This window comes from Panthera tigris, chromosome B3 (assembly GCF_018350195.1).
Source record: "Panthera tigris isolate Pti1 chromosome B3, P.tigris_Pti1_mat1.1, whole genome shotgun sequence".
NCBI lineage: Eukaryota > Metazoa > Chordata > Mammalia > Carnivora > Felidae > Panthera > Panthera tigris.
The window spans coordinates 133413846-133435415 of record NC_056665.1 but is presented as its reverse complement, the minus strand read 5'-3'; the positions used below and the strand labels follow the sequence as shown (position 1 = coordinate 133435415).

General features: G+C 41.6%; 1 protein-coding gene across 8 annotated transcripts in view; it reads left to right on the top strand.

Moving 5' to 3' along the window:
- RPS6KA5 (ribosomal protein S6 kinase A5) overlaps nt 1-20375 on the top strand; it is a 182093-nt gene extending 161718 nt beyond the window's left edge. For 7 of the 8 annotated variants that reach the window (XM_042990376.1, XM_015543383.2, XM_042990378.1 and 4 more), the window contains 4 exons: nt 96-287; nt 8296-8455; nt 10249-10412; nt 11920-15077. In XM_042990376.1, coding sequence (XP_042846310.1) covers nt 96-287; nt 8296-8455; nt 10249-10412; nt 11920-12159 — 756 coding nt within the window. In that variant the 3' untranslated portion in view covers nt 12160-15077. Of the gene's footprint in view, nt 1-95; nt 288-8295; nt 8456-10248; nt 10413-11919; nt 15078-20076 lie in introns of those variants that run through there. The other variant, XM_042990377.1, reaches the window with a different exon arrangement.
- Nucleotides 20376-21570: the final 1195 nt, after the last annotated feature.

Sequence of the window (21570 nt, the reverse complement as noted above, 5' to 3'; positions counted from 1 at the left end):
GTGTCAGCATAGAGATAGACAACGTCATGTACATGGTGTCACCAAGTCCCAGGACATTGTCACGGGAGACTAATTTACGTGTTTGTATCTTGCAGAATTTATTGTTCACTGACGAAAACGACAATTTGGAAATTAAAGTAATCGATTTTGGGTTTGCGCGCTTAAAGCCGCCTGATAACCAGCCTCTCAAGACACCCTGCTTCACCCTGCACTATGCCGCCCCGGAGCTCTTGAACCATAATGGCTACGACGAGTCCTGTGACCTCTGGAGCCTGGGCGTCATTTTGGTGAGTTCATTTCACTAGAGCCGTTAAACCTAGTCAGTTCCTGGATGGCCTCTTACCTATCTCTTCCTACTGTTTTTCTTAAAGTTGTGGGGGATATTGACAAATTGGTTTCTTTTCGGTACAACCAAGTAAAGGTCTGACCAAAGTCTATTTCCCTTTTTTAAAATTTACATCGGAGACAATGTAGGAATTTTTATTTTGGTTTATTTTGAAATATTTAAGGTATTGCATTTTATATGCATAAGAATTTATATAGTATTTTTTTAAAGACACAATAGTATATTTTCGAAAGATACATATCAGATATAATATGAAAATAGCAAAGTGATTTATTATTAGAAAAACGTTAAAAAATATATTCCCCATGGGGGAGGGGAAGGAAAAAAAAAAGAGGTTAGAGTGGGAGAGAGCCAAAGCATAAGAGACTCTTAAAAACTGAGAACAAACTGAGGGTTGATGGGGGGTGGGAGGGAGGGGAAGGTGGGTGATAGGTATTGAGGAGGGCACCTTTTGGGATGAGCACTGGGTGTTGTATGGAAACCAATTTGACAATAAATTTCATATATTGGAAAAAAATAAAAATAAAAAAATAAAAAAAACTTAAAAAAAATAAAAAATAAATAAAATAAGTAAAAAATAAAAAATATATTCCGTGAGGGGGCACCTGGATGGCTCATTTGGTTAAGCATCCTAGTTTCAGCTCAGGTCATGATCTCACGGTTCGTGAGTTTGAGCCCCATATCTGGCTCTGTCCTGGTGGCACAGAGCCTGCTTAGAGTTCTCGCTCTCCCTCTCTGCCCTTCGCCTGCTCTCTCACATGCACACCTGCATGCCCCCTCTCTCAAAATAAATAAATAAATACATATATGGGGCGCCTGGGTGGCTCAGTCGGTTAAGCATCCGACTTCAGCTCAGGTCATGATCTCACGGTCCGTGAGTTCGAGCCCCGCATCAGGCTCTGTGCTGACAGCTCAGAGCCTGGAGCCTGTTTCTGATTCTGTGTCTCCCTCTCTCTCTGACCCTCCCCCGTTCATGCTGTCTCTCCCTGTCTCAAAAATAAATAAACGTTAAAAAAAAAAAAAAAAGAAATACATATATATATACGTATATATATATACACGTATATATATATGCGTATATATGTATATATACACGTATATATATATGCGTATATATGTATATATACACACACACACACATATATATAAGCTTATATATATATATACACATATATATATACGTACACATATACACACATATATATATATATTCTATGAGATTTTCAGACTAAAACTGTAATGAAAGACAATGATTTAGGGTAAGTTAACACATTAATGGATAAAGCGGGAAATATTTATAGTAACTTATAGTAATCGTGATAAGCATGCTTTTCACAAAATGACCTGCACTGCTGTGATCAGAAACAGAACATTAAGCTAGAAAAATAATCTTGGCATGTTTCTTCTCAAAATAGCTTTACTTTTTCTGCATGTAACTTGTAATGCATAATCTTAGGGAGAAATTTTCGGACAAAACCGAAAGAGTAGAGGAACAAGCAGACTCACTCATGACATTGTGTGGAGGTGATGTGAGTGAGCTCCCCCTCTTCTAACCCACTGCCTGCCGCCACCATATTACGTGTGCTTTCTGGCTTTCTCCTTCTTCTGTTTACGTGTACAGCTGTTTGGGTTTTTTAGCAAATGAGCTTATATTATACGTGTAGTTTGAGCCTCCAAACTTCATTTAACCTTTTCTTTATAATGAGCAGTTAGCATTTTCCAGTTTTTCACTAATTACAAACTACACAAATGACTATTTTTTAATAGATGTGGCTGCATTTGTCTCATTTCCCCGGAATAAACTCCTACGAGAAGGGCACACACATCTTTATTTTGACATCTATGCCTCAAATTCCTTCTAGAAGGTTTACCAGATCATGTTCCATCAACTGTATGTGAATACATCGGATACTATCAATTTCAATCTGAAATTATTTTCTACTGTTGTAATTTGCATACATTTCTTTGATGAATATTCAGTTTTGAGCATCTTTTCATGTATTTGGACACTTGTATTTTCTTTTTTATGAATTGCTGTTTATGAGCTTTGCCCATTTTAAAGCTCTGTGAAGGACTTTAATCCTTTGTCTGCCATTGATAGTGGAGATGTTTTTATTCTGATTTTGTCATTTGAAAACTTTGTTTATAGTATCATGGGATTTTCACTTGTGTTTCAGGGTTTAAATGGAGAATTTTTTTATTTCTCTGTAGTAAGACATCAGTCTTTTCCTTTATGACGTGTTTTTTAAAAATTTTTTTAATGTTTATTTATTTTTGAGAGAGACAGAGACAGAGCATGAGCAGGGGAGGGGCAGGGAAAGAGGGAGACACAGAATCCGAAGCAGCTCCAGGCTCTGAGCTGTCAGCACAGAGCCCAATGCGGGGCTCGAACTCACAGACCTCAAGATCATGACCTGGCCCGAAGTAGGACGCTTAACTGACTGAGCCACCCAGGCGCCCCTGTGACATGTGGTTTTGATGTCAGATTGTCACACACCCCTACCCCAACCCAGGATTATAAAAATATTCTCCCAAATTTCCCTCCAGAATTATATTTTATTTTTATACTTAAATCTGCACTCCATCTGGGATTTATTTTGGTGTCGATTCTCCCACAGTGGCTAACCAGTTGTCCCTGCAGGATGATTCCTCTTTTATTTTTAAGCTTCATATGGTTTTTATTTCAGCAATTTTAACTCATCATTTATAATTTTCAAATGAAAATATTTACGAATAAGGTTTTTTCAATAAAAATAAACAACGAACTGCTATAGATTTGAGAGTTTTGTTTAAGGGCTTAAACTGATTACATTTTCATTAACCTTCTCCGAAAAAATTAGTCTAAATAAAGGGGAGCTTTCCAATTTTAGTAATAATATAAAAGTACCCCTTGTAAAAGAGCCTTTACTTTAAATATAGGTCAGTTTTAATCATCATGCTTTTTAAAGTTTTACCAAACAGTCTTCGAGATGTGGACGAGTGTTTTAGAGCTTCCGAATGCCACATCTATGGAAATAGCTGTGTGTCACAGCACAGACAGGAGCCATGCTTCTTTCTAGATCTATTTGTCAAGTTTCTAAGGCAAGCAAGGGGCAAAGAACAGCTTACACGATGCCACAGGAGTACGGTCACAGTATCCAAACTATGGGCCGTTCTACAGGACGAACAACCCAGTTTCTCCTAGAAAAAAGAAAAGAGCCTGAGACCCTACAGATTAAAAGACACTTAGGAAACAATATTTACACTTACTTCAATTCTGATTCAAGCAAATTCTAATTTTAATGCTATTTATTAGGTTCAAACTCTAAGTCATCCAGATATAATTATAATAGATACATACGACGTATATAACACAAATGGAGAAATTTGGATATTGATTGGGTACTGAATGATATAAAGGAATTACTGCTAATTTTTTTTAGATGTGATAATGGTGTTGTTGTGGTTTTTAAAAGATCTTTGCCGTTTAGAGATACACAATGAAATACGTATGCAGAATGTTAGTATATACCTTAAACTGTCAAAAAAAAAAAAAAAAGAAACAACCCAGAGTGCTTTGTGACCTTTTCTACATGAATAAATGCATATCTTCAGAGGATCTAGATACAAAGCCTCAGTTATTCCATAACAAGCACAAAGTTTATTTGGAGTCTCCTGATTTGCCTTAGAAATCTGTGGCCCTTGGGGTGCCTGGCTGGCTCAGTCAGAAGAGCATGTGACTCTTAATCTCGGGGTTGTGGGTTTGAGCCCCACTGGGTGTAGAGATTACTTAAAAATAACATCTTTAAAAAAATCACAAAATAAAATCTTAAAAAAAAAGAAAGGAAATCTATGGCCTTTTTGTATGTTGTATCTAATAAACATGAATGTAGCTATTATAGTTTGAAAATAATTTATATTACCCCCATTGAGTAAAACAAATACTCCAGGAAGCTGCATCATGTAGTATCATATGGCATGATTACAACCCCCGTCTACCTCATAGATATGCAATCCCTGTCAGAAACCTACAGGACTTTGGGGCGCCTGGGTGGCTCTGTCAGTTAAGCATCTGACTTCGACTCAGGTCATGATCTCGTGGTTTGTGGGCTCGAGCCCCACTGTCGGGCTCTGTGCTGACAGCTCAGAGCCTGGAGCCTGGATTCTGTGTCTCCCTCTCTCTCTGCCCCTCCCCTGCTCTCACACACACACACACACACACACACACACACACAATCTCTCTCTCTCAAAAATAAATATTAAAAAATGTTTTAAACAAATGTACGGGACTTTAATTAAAATAGAGCTTACACGGTGTCTTAGCTTGGTGCTGCCATAACAAAATACCACTGATTAGGTGGCTTAAGCAACAGAAATATATTTTCTCACAGACTGGATGCTGGGAATTCCAATACCAAGATGCCAGCAGCGCTGGTGTCTGGTGAGGATTTTGTCCTTGAGTCGTCAACAGCCACCTGCTCTCTGTATCCTCACATGGCCTCTCCTCAGTGTGTATGCTTAGAGAGAGAGCATGAGCAAGCTCTCTGGTGTTTCTTTTTATAAGGACACTAATCCTATTGGATCAGGACCCCGCCCATATGACCTCATTTAACTTTAATTACCTCCATAAAGGCCCTGTCTCTAAATACAGGCGCGTTGGAGGTTGGGTCTTCAACATATTAATTCTGGAGGCAGACAAACATTCAGTCCATAACACACAGAATTTACATGGGCTAGGATCGTATGCTACCCCACGGGTACATTTAACATACCTGTGGGGTGACAGCTAATTCCATTTAAAACATGATCCTCCACTCACAGAATCCAGATATGGGGGATCCAGCACCAATGGATCAGCCAGTGGTTCAACACAATCCTCAGGGACAGAGCCCCAGCCCCACGCGGTATTGTCCTGAGCGGCTGCCTTCACTGAGTTTTTCACGCTCTAGCAGGCCACCTATTGAGCAGTCTCAATTTCCTTTCTTCCTCCGTAGAGGAAGGAAGTCCTAGAGAACCCCTCCTCAATGAGGCCATTGGCTTGAGCTGAGGAAGAAGTGCTGGTGCAACAGAGATAGGTGGCACGCACTGTGAATGTAACGTGCTCATGCCTTCTGGACTTCCTAGGGTTGATTCTAAGTGTGCTGTGTCCATAGGACATTGGATCGCTGCTCGGGCTTTGTGAATCAGTGCTGATCATAGTATAAGATGCACTGCTTTTGGTATCCCTTCTATAGGCATTCATAGTCTACTAGGAACCAGTAGCGTCCAGGAGATGCTTTTCAGAGAGTAGTTCTCTGCCATGGAAGGCATGACCCCACACAGAATCCTTCAGGTCTGCTCTACAACTCCTCTGATGCAGCTGCCAGAGACTCCACACAGCATTCTTCCCTTTCGCAGATACCTCTAACACAGTCGAGTCAACCAAATGCTATGGCCTAGGTAGCAGGACGGCTTGTGTTTCAGCCAGGACCTGCCGCAGAGCCCTCTTGCCTCTGGGCCCCACTTGGAACTGGTAGCCTTCCAGGTCACTTGATAAATGGATTGGAGCAGGATTCTCAAGTGCAATGTATGCTGTCGCCAAAATCCAAGGAAGCCCACTGAGTCCTGCACCTCTTTCTTAGTGGGACAAGGTACAGCAACTTATCTTTCAGGGGAAATGTCTCTATGCCCCTAACCATTGGAGCTCTAAAGTCTTTACCAATGTGATAGTCCCCTGAACGTTTATGGAGTTCATCTCCGTCCCTCTGACATTCGTGTGCTTATAAGGCATTTGGGATACCTGCTAGTTCCTGCTCCCCAGGTCTCACTTAATGAAGACATCAGTATAGAGAGCCAGCATGGGATTCTTGAGAATGTCGAGATGATCAAGGTCCTAACAGACTATATTATAACAGAGTGGAAGAGGTCACACGGCTCTCGGGCAAGACAGTGAATGCTATCCTTGGTATGTGAAGACCTACTGCTTTGATCCTTCCTATTGATAGAGATCAAGAACAATCTGTTGACCAGATCAATAGGTGCTTATCGATGCCAGCACCATATTGACTTGTACCACATTCAGCATGGCAGCTGATCCCTGCAGTTCCTTTGGTGTGTACACTGTTCCCTGTTCTCAGTTCTTCCCGCTCAGGAATGTAATTGTCTTCACTTCAGCTTTAGACTCTGCTCTCTGGGAAACCCAGGCTGAAGTGTTGGAGCCTCCAGTGATCTAGAAAGCAGACCTTTAGGAAGGGGCTCTAAAGTCGCCTGACTCGCTGTTCTGATTCCCCACCTTCCATTGAGAAAATGAGGTCCCTGCTGCCTTCCAGCCAGAGAAAGAGGAGGAAGAACAGAGTGAAGCCTGGTATATTAGTGAGCAGGCTCCCGCTGTTACCACGTGCAATGGCTTGTGTGATCCTGTTACATTTGTTGTGTAGATGAAGAAAAAGTCTAAGAGAGGTTAACTAACATACCCAAGCTAGTAAACTAAAAAGCTAGAAAACAGAAGCTAGTAAGTAAAAAAGCAGTTGTTGGAAACCAGGTCTGTCTGACACTAAAGCTCATTTTCCCCTCCTACCGCCTATCTTCTCTCGGGAGTAACTATGACAGATGGCGGAGGCCCTCGTTACACATCCTGGAAAGTTACACCGAAGGGTGGGTGGGCCTCTGCCAGCTCAGGAAAGAAAATGGCCTTCTGAGGGGACCGAGTAGCTTGTGCGCAGTCCAGGAGGCCTAGGAACTGTCGGTGCGGAATAGGGGGTGGGAATACGGCTACTGCAGAGGCTGAGCCCAGGAGGGAAGACGAGGCCGGAGCTTGAAAGGTGCCCTGTGAATGTCGGGAAGCCAGTGTAGGAGTCTGAAGAGGGAAACTTCGGGAAAAGACATCGGCTGTGTGAATGTTGCCGGTATGCAGGAAGGATGAAGGAAAGAAGATTTAGGGAGGTTTCTGGTTTTCTTAGATTGTTCTGGCATTGTTCTTCAGGTGTCCTAGCATTTCCCTCCTTAGAACAAGGGTCTTCCGGGGCACCTGAGTGGCTCAGTAAGTTAAGCATCTGACTTTGGCTCAGGTCATGATCTCACGGCATGAGTTTGAGCCCCTCGTTGGGTTCTGTGCTGACAGCTCAGAGCCTGGAGCCTGCTTCAGATTCTTGTTTCCCCTCTGTCTCTGCCCCTCCCCCGTTGACAGTCTGTCTCTCTCTCTCTCTCTCTCTCTCTCTCTCTCAAAAATAAATAAAAACATTAAAATTGAAGAAAGAAAGAAAGAAAGAAAGAAAGAAAGAAAGAAAGAAAGAAAAGAAAGGAAGGAAGGAAGGAAGAAAGAAAGAGGAAGAAAGAAAAAGAAAGAAAGAAAGAAAGAAAGAAAGAAAGAAAGAAAGAAAGAAAGAAAGAAAGAAAGAAAGAAAGAAAGAAAAAGTGTCCTAGGGAAAGGATGTGTGGAATTGAATAGAAAAAAATAGCTATTGGGGTACCTGGGTGATTCAGTGGGTTAAGGGTCATGAAGTCATGATCTCACAGTCATGAGATCGAGCCCTGCTTTGGGCTCAGCACTGAGCATGGAGCCTGCTTGGGATCTCTCCCTGCCTCTCTTTCTGCCCTCCTCCACTTATTCTCTCTTCCTCTCTCTCTTTCTCTCAAAATAAATGCATAAACTAAAAACAATTGCATTAAAAAATAGCTGTTGAGGCATTCTGCTCCCTCTCAATTCTCTGTTAACACGAATACTATTTTTTCAGAAGCAGCCGGATTATCCTTATTTTGTTTTTCTTGCTCTTTAAATCTTGGTATCATAATAAGCCGGCTCACTTTATTTATAAGGCTTTGAAATGTGTTTGTTGCTTCAGTGATAGAAGTCTACATAATCTTCTAAACCCAGTAAGGCTAGTTATTGTATTTGGTAAACTATGCTGATGAAGTTAGTAGTGAGATTACTGGAGTGGCTTTGACAATGACTTTGGCAGACATTCTGTTCTGTTCCCTTTTTTTCTTGATAGTATACAATGTTGTCAGGGCAAGTCCCATTCCAATCTCACGACAAAAGTTTGACATGTACCAGTGCAGTGGAGATCATGAAGAAAATTAAAAAGGGAGATTTCTCCTTTGAAGGAGAAGCCTGGAAGAATGTATCCCAAGAAGCTAAAGATTTGATCCAAGGTAAGAATCTGATGCAATTTTACATTTTGTATGATGTATAGTGATTAAAGTGGAATCATACTCATTGTGCATATATTTATTTGTTAATTACTCATGGAGCTTACATGTGTTCTAAAAGGTTTCCAGGTTAGTCTACTGAACCTTTTTTTTTTTTCATTTTTTAAAATATTTATTTTTGAGAGAGACAGAGCATGAGCCAGGGAGGGGCAGCGAAAGAGGGAGACACCAGAATCCGAAGCAGGCTCCAGGTTCTGAGCTGTCACTACAGAGCGGGACTCAGGGCCAGAACTCACGAACCACAAGATCATGACCTGGGTGGAAGTCCAGCACTTAACTGACTGAGCCAGCCAGGCGCCCTGGCCTTATTTTTTTTCTTACCAGAACTCTGTCCCTTAGTAGTCTTACCCACATGCACAGGGCCCGCAGTGTCTCAATCTAACACCTCCAAAATGAACTGACACTATTTTACTATCCTTTCCCCCCAAACATGCCTCTTCCCATCCCCCTCTTGCACTGCCAAGCAGCCAAATTACCAAGACAGAAACCTGGACGTCACCGTACGTCCCGCACCTTCCTTACCTTCCGCAGCCACTCAGTGCTGCAGGTTGGGTGTCTCTCCTCACCACCTCCTGCGGTTCACATGGCCGCCCTCGGGTCTTGCCATCCTTCCTCTCCTGAGATCCCACACCATCCTTTCAGCCTGTCTCACTTCCTCTGACTTTACCTGTCCGTTATCAATCAGCAGAGCGACCGTCCTCGTATCCAGACGTGCTCATGCCTCTCTTCTGTTAAAAATCCTTCAGAGAGTCCTTGTTAGCTTCAGGTCAGACTCCTATATGGGAGCATTTGAGATTCAAAGTCCTTGGTGACCTGGCCCTGCCTGCCTATGCTTCCTGTTACCCTTACTCTGCCTTTGAATTCTTCAAATGTGCCGGCCCTCAGATTCCTGTGTGACTTTACTCTGGCGCTTTGTAATTCCTGGGGCATCCCTCTTCGTTGAGCCCACCTGTACCCATCCCCCCAGGACTCATCTTCTGGAAGCCTTCCGGGGTGCCCCCACTCTCTGGTCAGAGCCCTTCCCTTGGGCGGCTAACACACTGCCTGGGGATTTTGCTATTGCGCTCGTCCCCTGATGCTGTCCTAGTTGGTTTTGTCTGTATATCAACTCAGAGCTCCTCTTTGTGTCTCCATCTCCATATCTCCCCTGCCTTACGGCACTTACTGACTTGTACAAGATGTTTGTACACAAGGGGCGCCTGGGTGGCTCAGCCAGTTAAGCGTCCGACTCTTGATTTGGGCTCAGGTCATGATCTCACAGTTCACGCCATGGAGCCCCACGTCAGGCTCTGAGCTGACAGTGCAGAGCCTGCTTGGGATTCTCTCTCTTCCTCTCTTTTTGCCTCTCTCCCCTTCATGAGCGCACACGTGCACGCTCCCTCTCTCTCAAAATAAATAAATAAACATTAAAAAAAGGATTGTTTGTACACAAATGAAGTACATCTAGGTGCTCTTTGTTCCCTTGGAGCTTCCCATTGGCCAGTGGGCGTCTTTATGTGGGTGCTAATTTTCTCCTGATCAAGAAGCCAGTTAGCCTACAGCAGACATAGGCTATTGTAGGCCTTATCATCAATTAGCACCCAGCATTTACTAGGAGATTTAAATGTATATGAAAATGTAATTACCTTAGTAGGAGTTTGAAGCCTTATAGAAACCATTGTGTCATGTGAACCTCATTGAGATTTATGTCTGAAGCAACAAATCATAAAATAAAAATATCTCAATTATTCCCATAGGACTTCTCACAGTCGATCCAAATAAAAGGCTTAAAATGTCAGGCTTGAGACACAATGAATGGCTTCAAGATGGCAGTCAGCTGTCCTCAAATCCTCTGATGACTCCAGACATTCTAGGATCTTCAGGGGCTGCTGTGCAAACCTGTGTGAAAGCCACCTTCCACGTAAGGCCCTGGGCTCTGCACACATAGGGCGGGTTTGAATCATGACCTCAGAGACACATCCTTAGTGGTGCATTGAAAATAATGCGTTTTTTTTTTTTTTAAGTTTAGGTATGTTTTTAGAAATGCCTTCGTGATATAAACACATGGATTAACACAAAGTGTGTGGGGCATCAGAGTCACTGCTGACCCACAAGCACTCATGACATTTAGAATGAGCTTGTGAGATGGGGCAGTCGTGTGACATTTGAGTAGTTGAAAGTTTTTGGGAGATCATGAAAACAATAGGCTTCATATTGGAACTTTTCTCTCTCAAATAAGCTAAATCATTTTCTTTGAAAGCCATAAATAAACATTAGGAGCAAAGGCACATGTGAAAGTCTGTTCACTTAACAACCATTGACACATCACATATCCTCGAGGCTGCGGGGGACGTGTCTGTCGTCAGAGTACACGCATTTGTACCAAGCAGCTGCTAATGCTTTAAGATAATCGCATAAGGAATAGGTGAGTTCCGGAGAAGTACAATTACCTCTGAAGGGATCATCTTGAGAGAGGAAAAAGGACAGTTTCTTCTTCAGCGGCAGATGTGGATCAAAAATTAATGAACGAGGATACCGTTGAGGTGCGCAGGGAGTGACTGCGAAGGTTGTAGCAGATGGTCGCCCATCTTCCCGGTGGTATTTGAGGCAAAGCGATCAGTAGTAGCCCCAGTGACACCCAAGCTGGAGACCAAGAAAAGTAGGGATAGGCTGCTGGGAGGAGAAACCAGGCCGAGGCATGTGGCGCCGAGCCTTTCTATGTAGATGAAGTGTCCAAGATCCACCCGGATTACCCCGACTTGGAGGTGGAGAGCAGGGGCCTGTAATGGATCAGGTCTGCTCTGTATTGGGGTTTTGTGGTCAGAATTTATTTTATTTTATTTTATTTTATTTTATTTTATTTTATTCTATTTTATTCTATTTTATTCTATTTTTATTTTATTCTTATAAGTTTATTTATTTATGTATTTTGAGAGAGAGAGAGAGAGAGAGAGAGAGAGAATCCCAAGCAGGCTCGTCACTGTCAGTACAGAGCCTCATGCAGGGCTCGGACCCACCAACCATGAGATCATGACCTAAGCCGATGCTTAACCACCTGAGCCACCCAGGTGCCCCTGTGGTTGGATTTAAATCTCAGACGCAGGACCAGTAAAAGTAATGGGGGTTGGAGGGGGGGGTGGTGAGTGTTTTTTACTGAGAGGTAGCGCTGACCTCGTCAAAAGATTGAGGAAGAATCAGGACTCCTGAGCAGCCTGGCTGGTTTGATTTACGCAGAGCCCTGGGGACTCTTCCCCTGAGCTTGTGCGTCCTGCCAGGAGGTTGGCAAGTACCGGTTTTAAGGACTTTGTTCCCGAAACAACTTGGAGCCGTGGTTGCCAACCGAAAGTTGTCTTCTTCTAGAAGTCAGACGTGCCCGGAAAGCGTCAGCCCCTTTGCCTTCACAGAGGCTCCCTCTCTTTCTCCCCTAGGCCTTTAACAAATACAAGAGAGAGGGGTTTTGCCTGCAGAATGTCGATAAGGCCCCTCTGGCCAAGAGAAGGAAAATGAAGAAAACCAGCACCAGCACAGAGACGCGCAGCAGCTCGAGCGAAAGCTCCCACTCGTCCTCCTCCCAGTCCCACGGGAAGACCACCCCGACGAAGACACTGCAGCCCGGCCACCCCGCTGACGGCAGCAACCCGGACACCCTCTCCCACTTCTCGGACTGAGCGCGGGCGGGCGGAGGGCAGGACTGTCGCCGCCGACGACCCATCGCACCCGCGTGCCCTCAGCCTGTGCCTGAGGTGACGTCGTGCGCTTTTAAAAACGTGCCCCATTGGTCTTCGCGGAACCTGCCTCTTAGGGAGTCGTTTTCAGGCAAACCCAACTGGTTGCCCGTGTCCAAAAAGCACTGCACGGAGAATGTTACTGTGAACAGAGCACACGTTTTACTGTCGAGTGACCTGGCGTGACGCCAACAGGACTGTTCCTGAAAGAGCAGGGGTGTCTGTAAACCTACTTAGGGACGGGTCAGGTTCGAGCTGCTTACAAAACGAGTCTCGGGTGTTCCAGACGTCCGCCCGCAGGAGTCACGCGTACGGTGATGATGATGCCTTTTGCTTTGCCTCGGGGACCGTGTGGCCTTTTAAGAGATGGGACCCCGCGGAGCAGTGCAGAGATTGTGTAGTGAATTTGATGCGTGGCGTTCGCTCATTTCCTGAGAGAGGGTTTTAACTTATTGTCTTTGTTTTATGGTTGCCTACGATGGTAACCTGTTGTTATGAGTCCTTTTCTAAAAAGTAAAAGAAAAAAAAAAGATACAGGAACGTAAGGTCCCATACTCTGTACTGGGGACCCGTCTGACATGCATGCTAAGCTACGTACGGTTTTAATTTCGCACTGCTCTTTCCTGGCAGGTTGTTTTAATGGTTATTGCCGAATATTGAGGTACACGTCTCTGTTTTAAGTAATACTGCACTTTGTAAAAGACTATGGATAAAGCAAACTATTTTATAAAGTGCACCGTTTAAAGCACATGTGCTGCATTTTTGCCCGTTTTTCCACCATCCGCTTTAAATTTGTCCTCACGTCCCCCTTCTACCTTGTCTGCGACAAGCGGAATGGGCACAATCACGATCCACTTAGGCACCAATGCGAAGAAAATCTAAAGGAAAATTCTATGAAACACTGTGCTTCACATCTGTGTACTGCGTTGTGCTGCAGCGAGGCATGCCCTCCCGGAGTCGGATATTATGTACATACTATTTTAGAATCATGACTCTGACTTGTCTTGAAATTTTTCTGTTAAATTTTAAATGCAGAGAGCATATTTTATAAACTTCCGCAGAGCCCTTTTGTTGCTCCAAAGTTCTGCATTCCTACAGAAAACAAGTGCTATGTGATGGAGACCTTTCACCAAAAAGATTGCTTCCTTTTCAAATACAATGAATTCATTCCCTATGCAAAAAGAAAAGAAAAAAAAAAAAGATAGGATTTGTACGTTGTATTTTCTTTTAAAGCCATCACAGGAAATGTCAGGACTGAGAAAAGTGATCTTGGCTGTGTTTACAAGAATCATGCTTAAAAAGATAATGCCCAACATGTTTATTTTATAATTTTTGTTAGTGATAATCTCTTGAGCATTGGTTTGGAATTTGGGCATGATATTTATTTATTCCTTTCTTGAGATAATAGCAGCATTAATTTCAAACAGTTACAAATACTAAAAATATTGCACTCTATGTAATAGTATATTTATTACTAAATCAATGTACATATTAATAGCACAGGCAAAAAATGGCAAATATTAAAATATTTTCAAAATACTGTATCACTCTGTTCACATTTTTGTCCGTGAAGGTTATTGGAAATGACTTTTTATACTTTTTAGCAGCCCAAATGGCTATATAATTCTCACAAGTCAATGAAACTTTTGTGCTCCTAGCTTTCAGTCATTCCTGGTAATGATGGGAAATCTTACATGAATTATTACCACCATATAGCTAATTCACAAAATGTGATTTCCTCAGGCACAGAATTATAATAACCAAGAAAATGTCCGTTTGTATCTATAGTTATGTTAAATAGATTTGGAAATGTCTAAGTTAGCTCTTCAGGTCATTTTTTTTTAACTGTGCATCCTAGTAGAAAATACTACTTGCAGAGTATAAACTAAACGGACTTTGTTGCTAATGGAAAACGATCCAGAAAAATGGTCAGTGTAATGATTGAAGATGCCATTGACTCCTGGATGTTGAAATTGAGGGGTTTCATTTTCGTTTATTTTCATTGCCTCTTCTTCAGAAGGACTTGACAGAAAATGAAATGGGTAAAAAGGCAGAGTAAGAAGAGGAAGGAAGGAGCAGCTAATCCATCGCAATGAGGGTCTCTGAATAATCTAGAATGGGCTTTTGAAAAGACCTAAAAGCACTCGGGGTGGTGCCCCATGTCAAATACCTTCATCCCCACCCCGCTTATGAATTCCAGAAAGACAGCCTCTGATGCTAAGCTTGCAGTGGTTACACTGTGTGCAAACTGTCACCGCCCAGTGACTTGTATTCTAAAATTCACAACACTTTCACTTAGTCACATCAGAAGTAAACTAAGAAATATTTTATATGAAAATACTTCATATGAACTCTTTCTTAGTATTAGGAGTAGAATAGAAGTAGATCCAAAAAAGCCCCCAATATATAAATACATTAATTTCTCTTTATAATATTAATTTTGGAGATAAGGCGAAATCACCCCTTCCTTTTTCCCTTATTGATTTTATTGCATGTCGTTTTCATACCATCATAGACCCTGATTCAAATATTTTATAACTATATATGGCTAATAGAGAGTCAAGAATAAGAAAAGGAAAGTCGTAGAGGAAATAAATTTTAAAAGACCCATTTCTTCTAACTACTATGCCAGATCCTGTGGCTGACTGAGTTAAATTAGCTATTTTGAAATTCATTAATTCTTCCAAACCTCTATAAAATAATAAGTCAATGAGCCACTGGAACAAAAAATCAAGCCTCCTGGGTTCATTTCAAACATGCTTGTTTGTGTTGGAGTTGCAGATTCATTTACCTGTGAAAAGCTGCTTTTTCATTTTTTTATATTGCTACTGATTTCTTTAAAAAAACTATGTAAAGGGCTACATTTAAAATGTAAGTTTGGGGCACCTGGATGGCTCAGCCAGTTAAGCGTCCAACTTCGGCTCAGGTCATGATACCAGATTTTATGGGTTCGAGCCCCACATAGGGCTCTGTGCTGACAGCTCCGAGCCTGGAGCCTGCTTCAGATTCTGTGTCTCCCTCTCTCTCTGACCCTCCCCCGTTCATGCTATGTCTCTCTCTGTCTCAAAAATAAATAAACGTTAAAAAAAAAAAAGTTTTTTTTAAATAAAAAAAGACAAGGAAATGTAAGTTAAATATGAACCCAATGCTATAACTTTGTTTTCCTGCTTGTAGGTAGATGGGGAAATTGTTGTTTCTCTTGTTTTCTTTGTTTAAAATCCAGGAAGGTTGACGAACATGACATTCTTAATGGCGGTTTTATTTTTGACTTTCTATGGGGCTGGTCACGCAAAATGTACACTGTCGTGTTGAAATATATGTGACAATTATCCTCATGAAAGACCTACTGGTTGTGTAGACCTTAGATCATTCATAACAGTTTATTTTAGGCGCTGTAGTGCTAGCCTATTTGCTGAAGTTATGAACACCAGTAAAAGGAGAGATTAAGTGTACAATAATCCTCATTCTCCTGATGAGTAAGAAGGGAAATATAGAGGGTGCCACATTACATGTAAAGGTAACGCTTTAGTACTGAAGTTTTGAAAAATATCCCCAAGAACTTTACCGCATGACTTTTTAAAAAGAAGAAGAGGAAGGCACATTCGAACATACTTAGAGAAATTTTTGAAAGACTGGCATTTTAACGGAAAGCAGGTGTACTTGTGTCTCAAGGGGTATGTATGCATCCTTGGGTGTGGAATTGAAAACTTGCCAAAAATAAGCTACAGTAATCCATGTAATTATGTAAATTCTTCCACAGCCTTCATAAAGATAAGAATTCGTCTTCCTAGAAAGTAAGTAAGTGGGATATAAAAAGATGAGAAACATTGTTGTTCTTCCGTGTGAACGATTAAGGGGGACAGTGGTGTCACACAATTCAGACGAATGCCATTCCGCCCGTCGCCATGTGTGGTGTCTTCACGGACGGCAGCAAGTGTACTTTCTCTTGCTTTCCAATGGTACAACCGCACACGTGAGTGTTTCCCCACACTGACACTTTACTCCCCACTTCTTAACACACCCATGGGTTGACTAATGTTTATGGATTGTAGTTAACATCAGAGAAATCCTTGATGGGGGCAGAGAAGGGAACATTTGGGGATGAAAGGGCTGTAGGAAAAGGGAAATACTGGCCCTGTGGGAAAATGAGCAGCTTTACATCTCAGAGGTACAAACAATTGCTATGAACATGAACAGAGGGTGACTTTACAAAAAGGCCATTTCAGTAGCCATGTGTATAAATCTCTTTTAATCACTGTATCTACTGGGTCGGTAGGTGAACTTATTTAGCATGTCTATACAGGCTTTGTAAGATGGTTATTTTTTGCTAGGAGGCCCATGTGATTGCTTTCTCCTCTCTTTCCCTGTTCCCTCTCCAACTGTTCCTACTGCTTTCTGCCATGGAGACCATTGACGTTCCGTGGCCAAAGAGACCAGTCCAAATGGAGAACTAAGGGTACATGTAGGTAGTGATCATATTCTTTAAAAATTTTAGGGGCGCCTGGGTGATTCACTCGGTTAAGTGTCCAACTTTAGCTCAGGTCGTGATCTCACAGTTCGTGAGTTCGAGCCCTGCCTTGGGCTCTGTGTTGACGACTCCAAGCCTCGAGCCTGGTTGGGATTCTGTGACTCTCTCTCTCTCTCTCTCTCTGTCTGCTCCTCCCCTGCTCACACTCTGTGTGTGTCTCTCTCTCTCTCTGTCTCTCAAAAATAAATAAACGTTAATTTTTTTTCTGATTTTAATGCAGTATAGCATATAAAGTGCACAGATCTTAAGTGGACAGCTCAGTGAACGTTAACTTATGTATGTACCCTCATAACCATCACCTCAATCAAGATAAGGCTCCCACTCCATACTCAAACTTAACTACTGTTCTTCTGGCTTCTGTCTCCCGTAGACTTGTTTGCCTGCCCTTGTGTCTGGTTGGGTTTGATGATCATCGTATCTGTGAAATTCAACTACGTCGGTGCATGCAGCCATAACAATAGTGTGCTCTTTTTCATTGCTGTGTATTATTCCATCAGATGAGTATATCCCCATTTATTTATCCATTCTAATGTTGATAGACATTTGGGTTCATAATTTTTAGCTTTTTTGTCTAAAGCTGTCACGACCATTCCCGTGCGTAACTTTTGGTGGATATGTACATTCATTCCCTTGGGTTTATACATAAGGATGAAACTTACTGAATCATAGGATGGATGCATATTTAGCTTAAAGATGTTGCCAAATAGTTTCCAACAGCTGTCGCACCAATTTACACTCCCACCAGCAATGTGTGAGTGGCGAAGTTGTATTTCCTTGTGGTTGTAGCCATTCTGGCGAAATTGTATTTCCTTGTGGTTTTAGGCATTCTGGCAAGTGTGGATTCTGTTGTAGTTTTAATTTGCATTTCCCTGAGAAGCAGTGACAAGTAGAGCACCCTTTTATATCTTTATTAGCCGTTTGGACATTCTCACTTGTTGAGCACCTACTCAAGTCACTTAACAAGTTATAGTTATTCGCTTGTCTGTCTTTTTCCTATTGGTTGGCAGGGGCTCTTTATATTTTATTGGTATGAAGTTTTTGTCTGATGTGTTGTTATAAATCTCTTCTCTTTGGTTTGCTTTTTCACTTTCCAATCGATGTCCTTTGATGACCAGAAAGTTCTAATTTTTGTGAAGTGCGGTATACCCGTTTTTTATGGTTAGTGATTTTTGTTTCCTGTTTCATAAATCTTTACCCCAAGATTCTTATTCTTCTAAAAGCTTTATTTTATCATTCACATTAGATCTGTGATCCATCTAGCACTGGTATTTGTGCATGGTGTGAGATACTGCAAAGTTTACTTATTCCATGAGTGTTCACTTGACCTAGTACAGTGTCTTGAAAATCTCAGTGCGTTGCAGTTGTAATTTTTATAGTCTTCCCATCTGGTAATGTAAGATCTCTAACTTTGATATTCTTCCGGATAGTCTCGGCTATTTTTAACGCTTTGCATTTCCATATACATTTGTTTTTATTTTTTTTATGTTTATTTATTTTTGACAGAGAGAGAGAGAGACAGAGTATGAGCGGGGGAGGGGCAGAGAGAGAGAGGGAGACACAGAATCTGAAACAGGCTCCAGGCTCTGAGCCATCAGCACAGAGCCCGATGCGGGGCTCAAACTCACAGACCATGAGATCATGACCTGAGCTAAAGTCAGACGCTCAACCGACTGAGTCACCCAGGCACCCCTTCCATACACATTTTAGAAACAGGTTGTCGCTTTCCTTGGGGAGGTTACCTATTAGGGTTTAATTGGTATGGCATTAAGTTATAGAGATCAATTTCAGGAGAATTTATATTTTCTCAATTTTGAGTTTTGTAATCCATAGACATGGTATATCTCTCTATTTAATTAGATCATCTTTACTTTGTCTCAACAAAGTTTTAAGATTTACATGTGGAGGTTAGATTTATCTTTAGATTTTTGATGTTTATATGTTATTATCTAATTATTGTTCATTAGTATGTAGAAATATAATTATTTTCTATACTGCCTTTGCATCTCTCAACCTTACTAACTTCACTTTAATTATACTAATTCTATAGATTCTTTTGTATTTCTTCATGTATACACATATCTCCTAAAAATAATGATAGTTTCATTTCTCCGTTTCCAATTTTTCTTTTTTTCCCTTACTGAGCTGACTAGACTTCTGGCAAAATCTTGAATAGAATGGTGACAGTGGACCTCTTTGGCTAGTTCCTAAACTCAAAATAAGAACTCAGTATTTTACCATTCAATATGATGTTTGCTGTAAATTTTTTAATAGATACCACTTGCCAAATTAAGGGATTTTTTTCTCCTAGTTTTCTGAGAGTTTTAATTAAATGCTTGTTCTACCTCTTCTGAGATGACCATGTGGTTTTTCTCTTTCGTTCTCATCTAGTGATTAATTACAGTACTTGATTTTCAAATGTTGCATTCCTGGAATAAACACACAAGCTACTCTGTTGTGGCCCAGAGCAGAAATCTGATGGTAATCATTTTCAGTCACAAAGTCATTTTCCCCACAGTGGCTTCTTGCAATGATAACTTGGTTGTCATGGGTTCACATAGGAGGAAACCCAGTTTATTCGTTTGTTCCTTCACACACTTCTTTTTGAGCTCCTGCTCAGGCCAGGTACTATTCTCGACCTGGGTAATACAGCAGGAAATAAGATTTCGGCCACTTTGGGAGTTAGAGCCTCTCATTTCCTAGAAGGACTGCTCCCAAAGGGTTTCTGTGTTGTACTATTTCAAGACTTTTTCTTGTGTGTGGGTGAATGAGAGACAGACTGAGCTCAAGGCCCTTAGGATGACAATGCCTTCCGAGTTTATAAAAATATTTTTAGGCTTTTAAAAAATTCTGCAGAGATTAACCCACTTCACAGTGGGTTAATCTTTTGAAAAGCTAAGGCATTATGCCTACCTCCCTATCTGCGAGTTTCTACATCATAGGGACAAGACAAACACTTGAGAGACTTACTTTGGAGCAGAAGTAAGTGACAATTCTAGTTAAAACTCCAGGAACTCGTTCAGGGAGAACAAACATAGCTCTGAAAGCGAATCCTTCCGTGAGCGTCCATATGTGATCCAGTCAGCCCACTTGTGGTTTCTCGTTTTAACTTCGGATTTTAGCAAACATTTCACATGCTACAAAGCACTTATTAAGTGCTAAGAAGAATACTGAAAATAGTAAAAGATATGGCTTGCTTTTCCCAGTCTTCCAGAATAGCTTAAATGTCACTGGTACCAAAAGAAAAAACATAACCTGAGCATATGTTACTGTTAAGATATTGTGATCAAATCAAGAATTTTAATCCTGTTTTTTGTTATTCTTTCCCACTTTAGAAACTTCACATATTCTGGGGAATGGTAATTTGTAGTTCCGATTGTAATCCATTTTCATGCAATCAAAAGGCAGTCCAAGAACTAGAACATCATGCATAGTGGCTCTGTAGAAGCTGGAGTACGCCCATGAGGACAGACCGAGAATCTTGAACACCTGTGATGTGGTGCCCTGGGGATTACAACCCTTTTGGAATGGTTTACGAACTGCCAGTTAAAATAGACAAAGCCAGGGGCGCCGGTTGGCTCAGTCAGTCGAGCATCTGACGTCGGCCCAGGTCATGATCTTGCTGCTCGTGGGTTCAAGCCCCGCATCAGGCTCTGTGCTGACACTCGGAGCCTGGAGCCTGCTTCATAATCCGTGTCTCCCTCTCTCTTTCTCTCTCTGCCCCTCCTCTGCTCACACCCTGTCTCTCTCTCTCTCAAAAATTCACATTTAAAAATTTTCTTAAATAATAAAAAAATAAAGTAGACAAAGCCAAACACAAAAAGCCACTTCTTGTGTAAGCTCCTGTATATGAAATGTCCATAACAGGCCTATCCATCAAGATAGAAAGTAGAGTAGAGATTTCCAGAGGATGATGGGAGACAGAAATGGGGAGCGACTGCTAATGCATGTAGGTGATGAGGTTTGGGGGTGATTAAAACATTCAGAATTCAATAGGGTAATGGTTGTACAAACCACTGACCTGTACGCTTTAGATGGGAAATTTTGTGTTATGTGAACGTTACCCTAATTTTTAAAAAATCACACACACGCACGCACACACTTACGATCAGCCAGAGAAGATGGAGTCATGTTGATGTAGTCAGTGCTAACACCTTGCTCTTCCGACAAAGCCATCTCCACTGTCGTTTAAGTGGCAACAAGCCTGTTTGAAGCATAATTAATACTATGGCTGGAGAATCTTCGCTAAAAAGAGAAATTAAGTTTTGAGGGACAGAGTGAATGTGTTGCCTGCAGAGAACCCCCAAACTGCAGCCTACCAGGGGACACCTCCCAGTTTTGGGTAACGTTTGGGTAGATACCAAAATGCTCTGTGTTTTGACGATGGTCTCGTTCAGCTTATCATCACTTTGATCTCCGCTCTAAAGGTTTATCTCTTGCTTTTGGCTTCATTGTCCTAATGGGGCCACCAGGCTCTTGTGTTGCATACATTTTTCTTTGGTGAATATTTTTCTCCACTCTCTCTTGCCTTACCAATGTTACCTTTCTCTCTCAGAAGCTGGTTCATGTGTGCGGTTGGCTGAAATATTATTTTATTCATTCATGAAATCATTTGGAGCAGGTGTCTTATTCTCAAACATAGTGCCATCGAGATATCTGCAAGTCACGTCACTCCTGGCTTTGCCATCCAAGTAGTCAGAGGTCAATTGTCTCCCTTAACTCCACGGTATATGGTGAAAATATCTGTATCCTCGACAATTGTTTTAAAGCCTAATCATTTCAGTTACTCTCTGTTTTTTTAAATTTTTTTAACATTTATTCATTTTTGA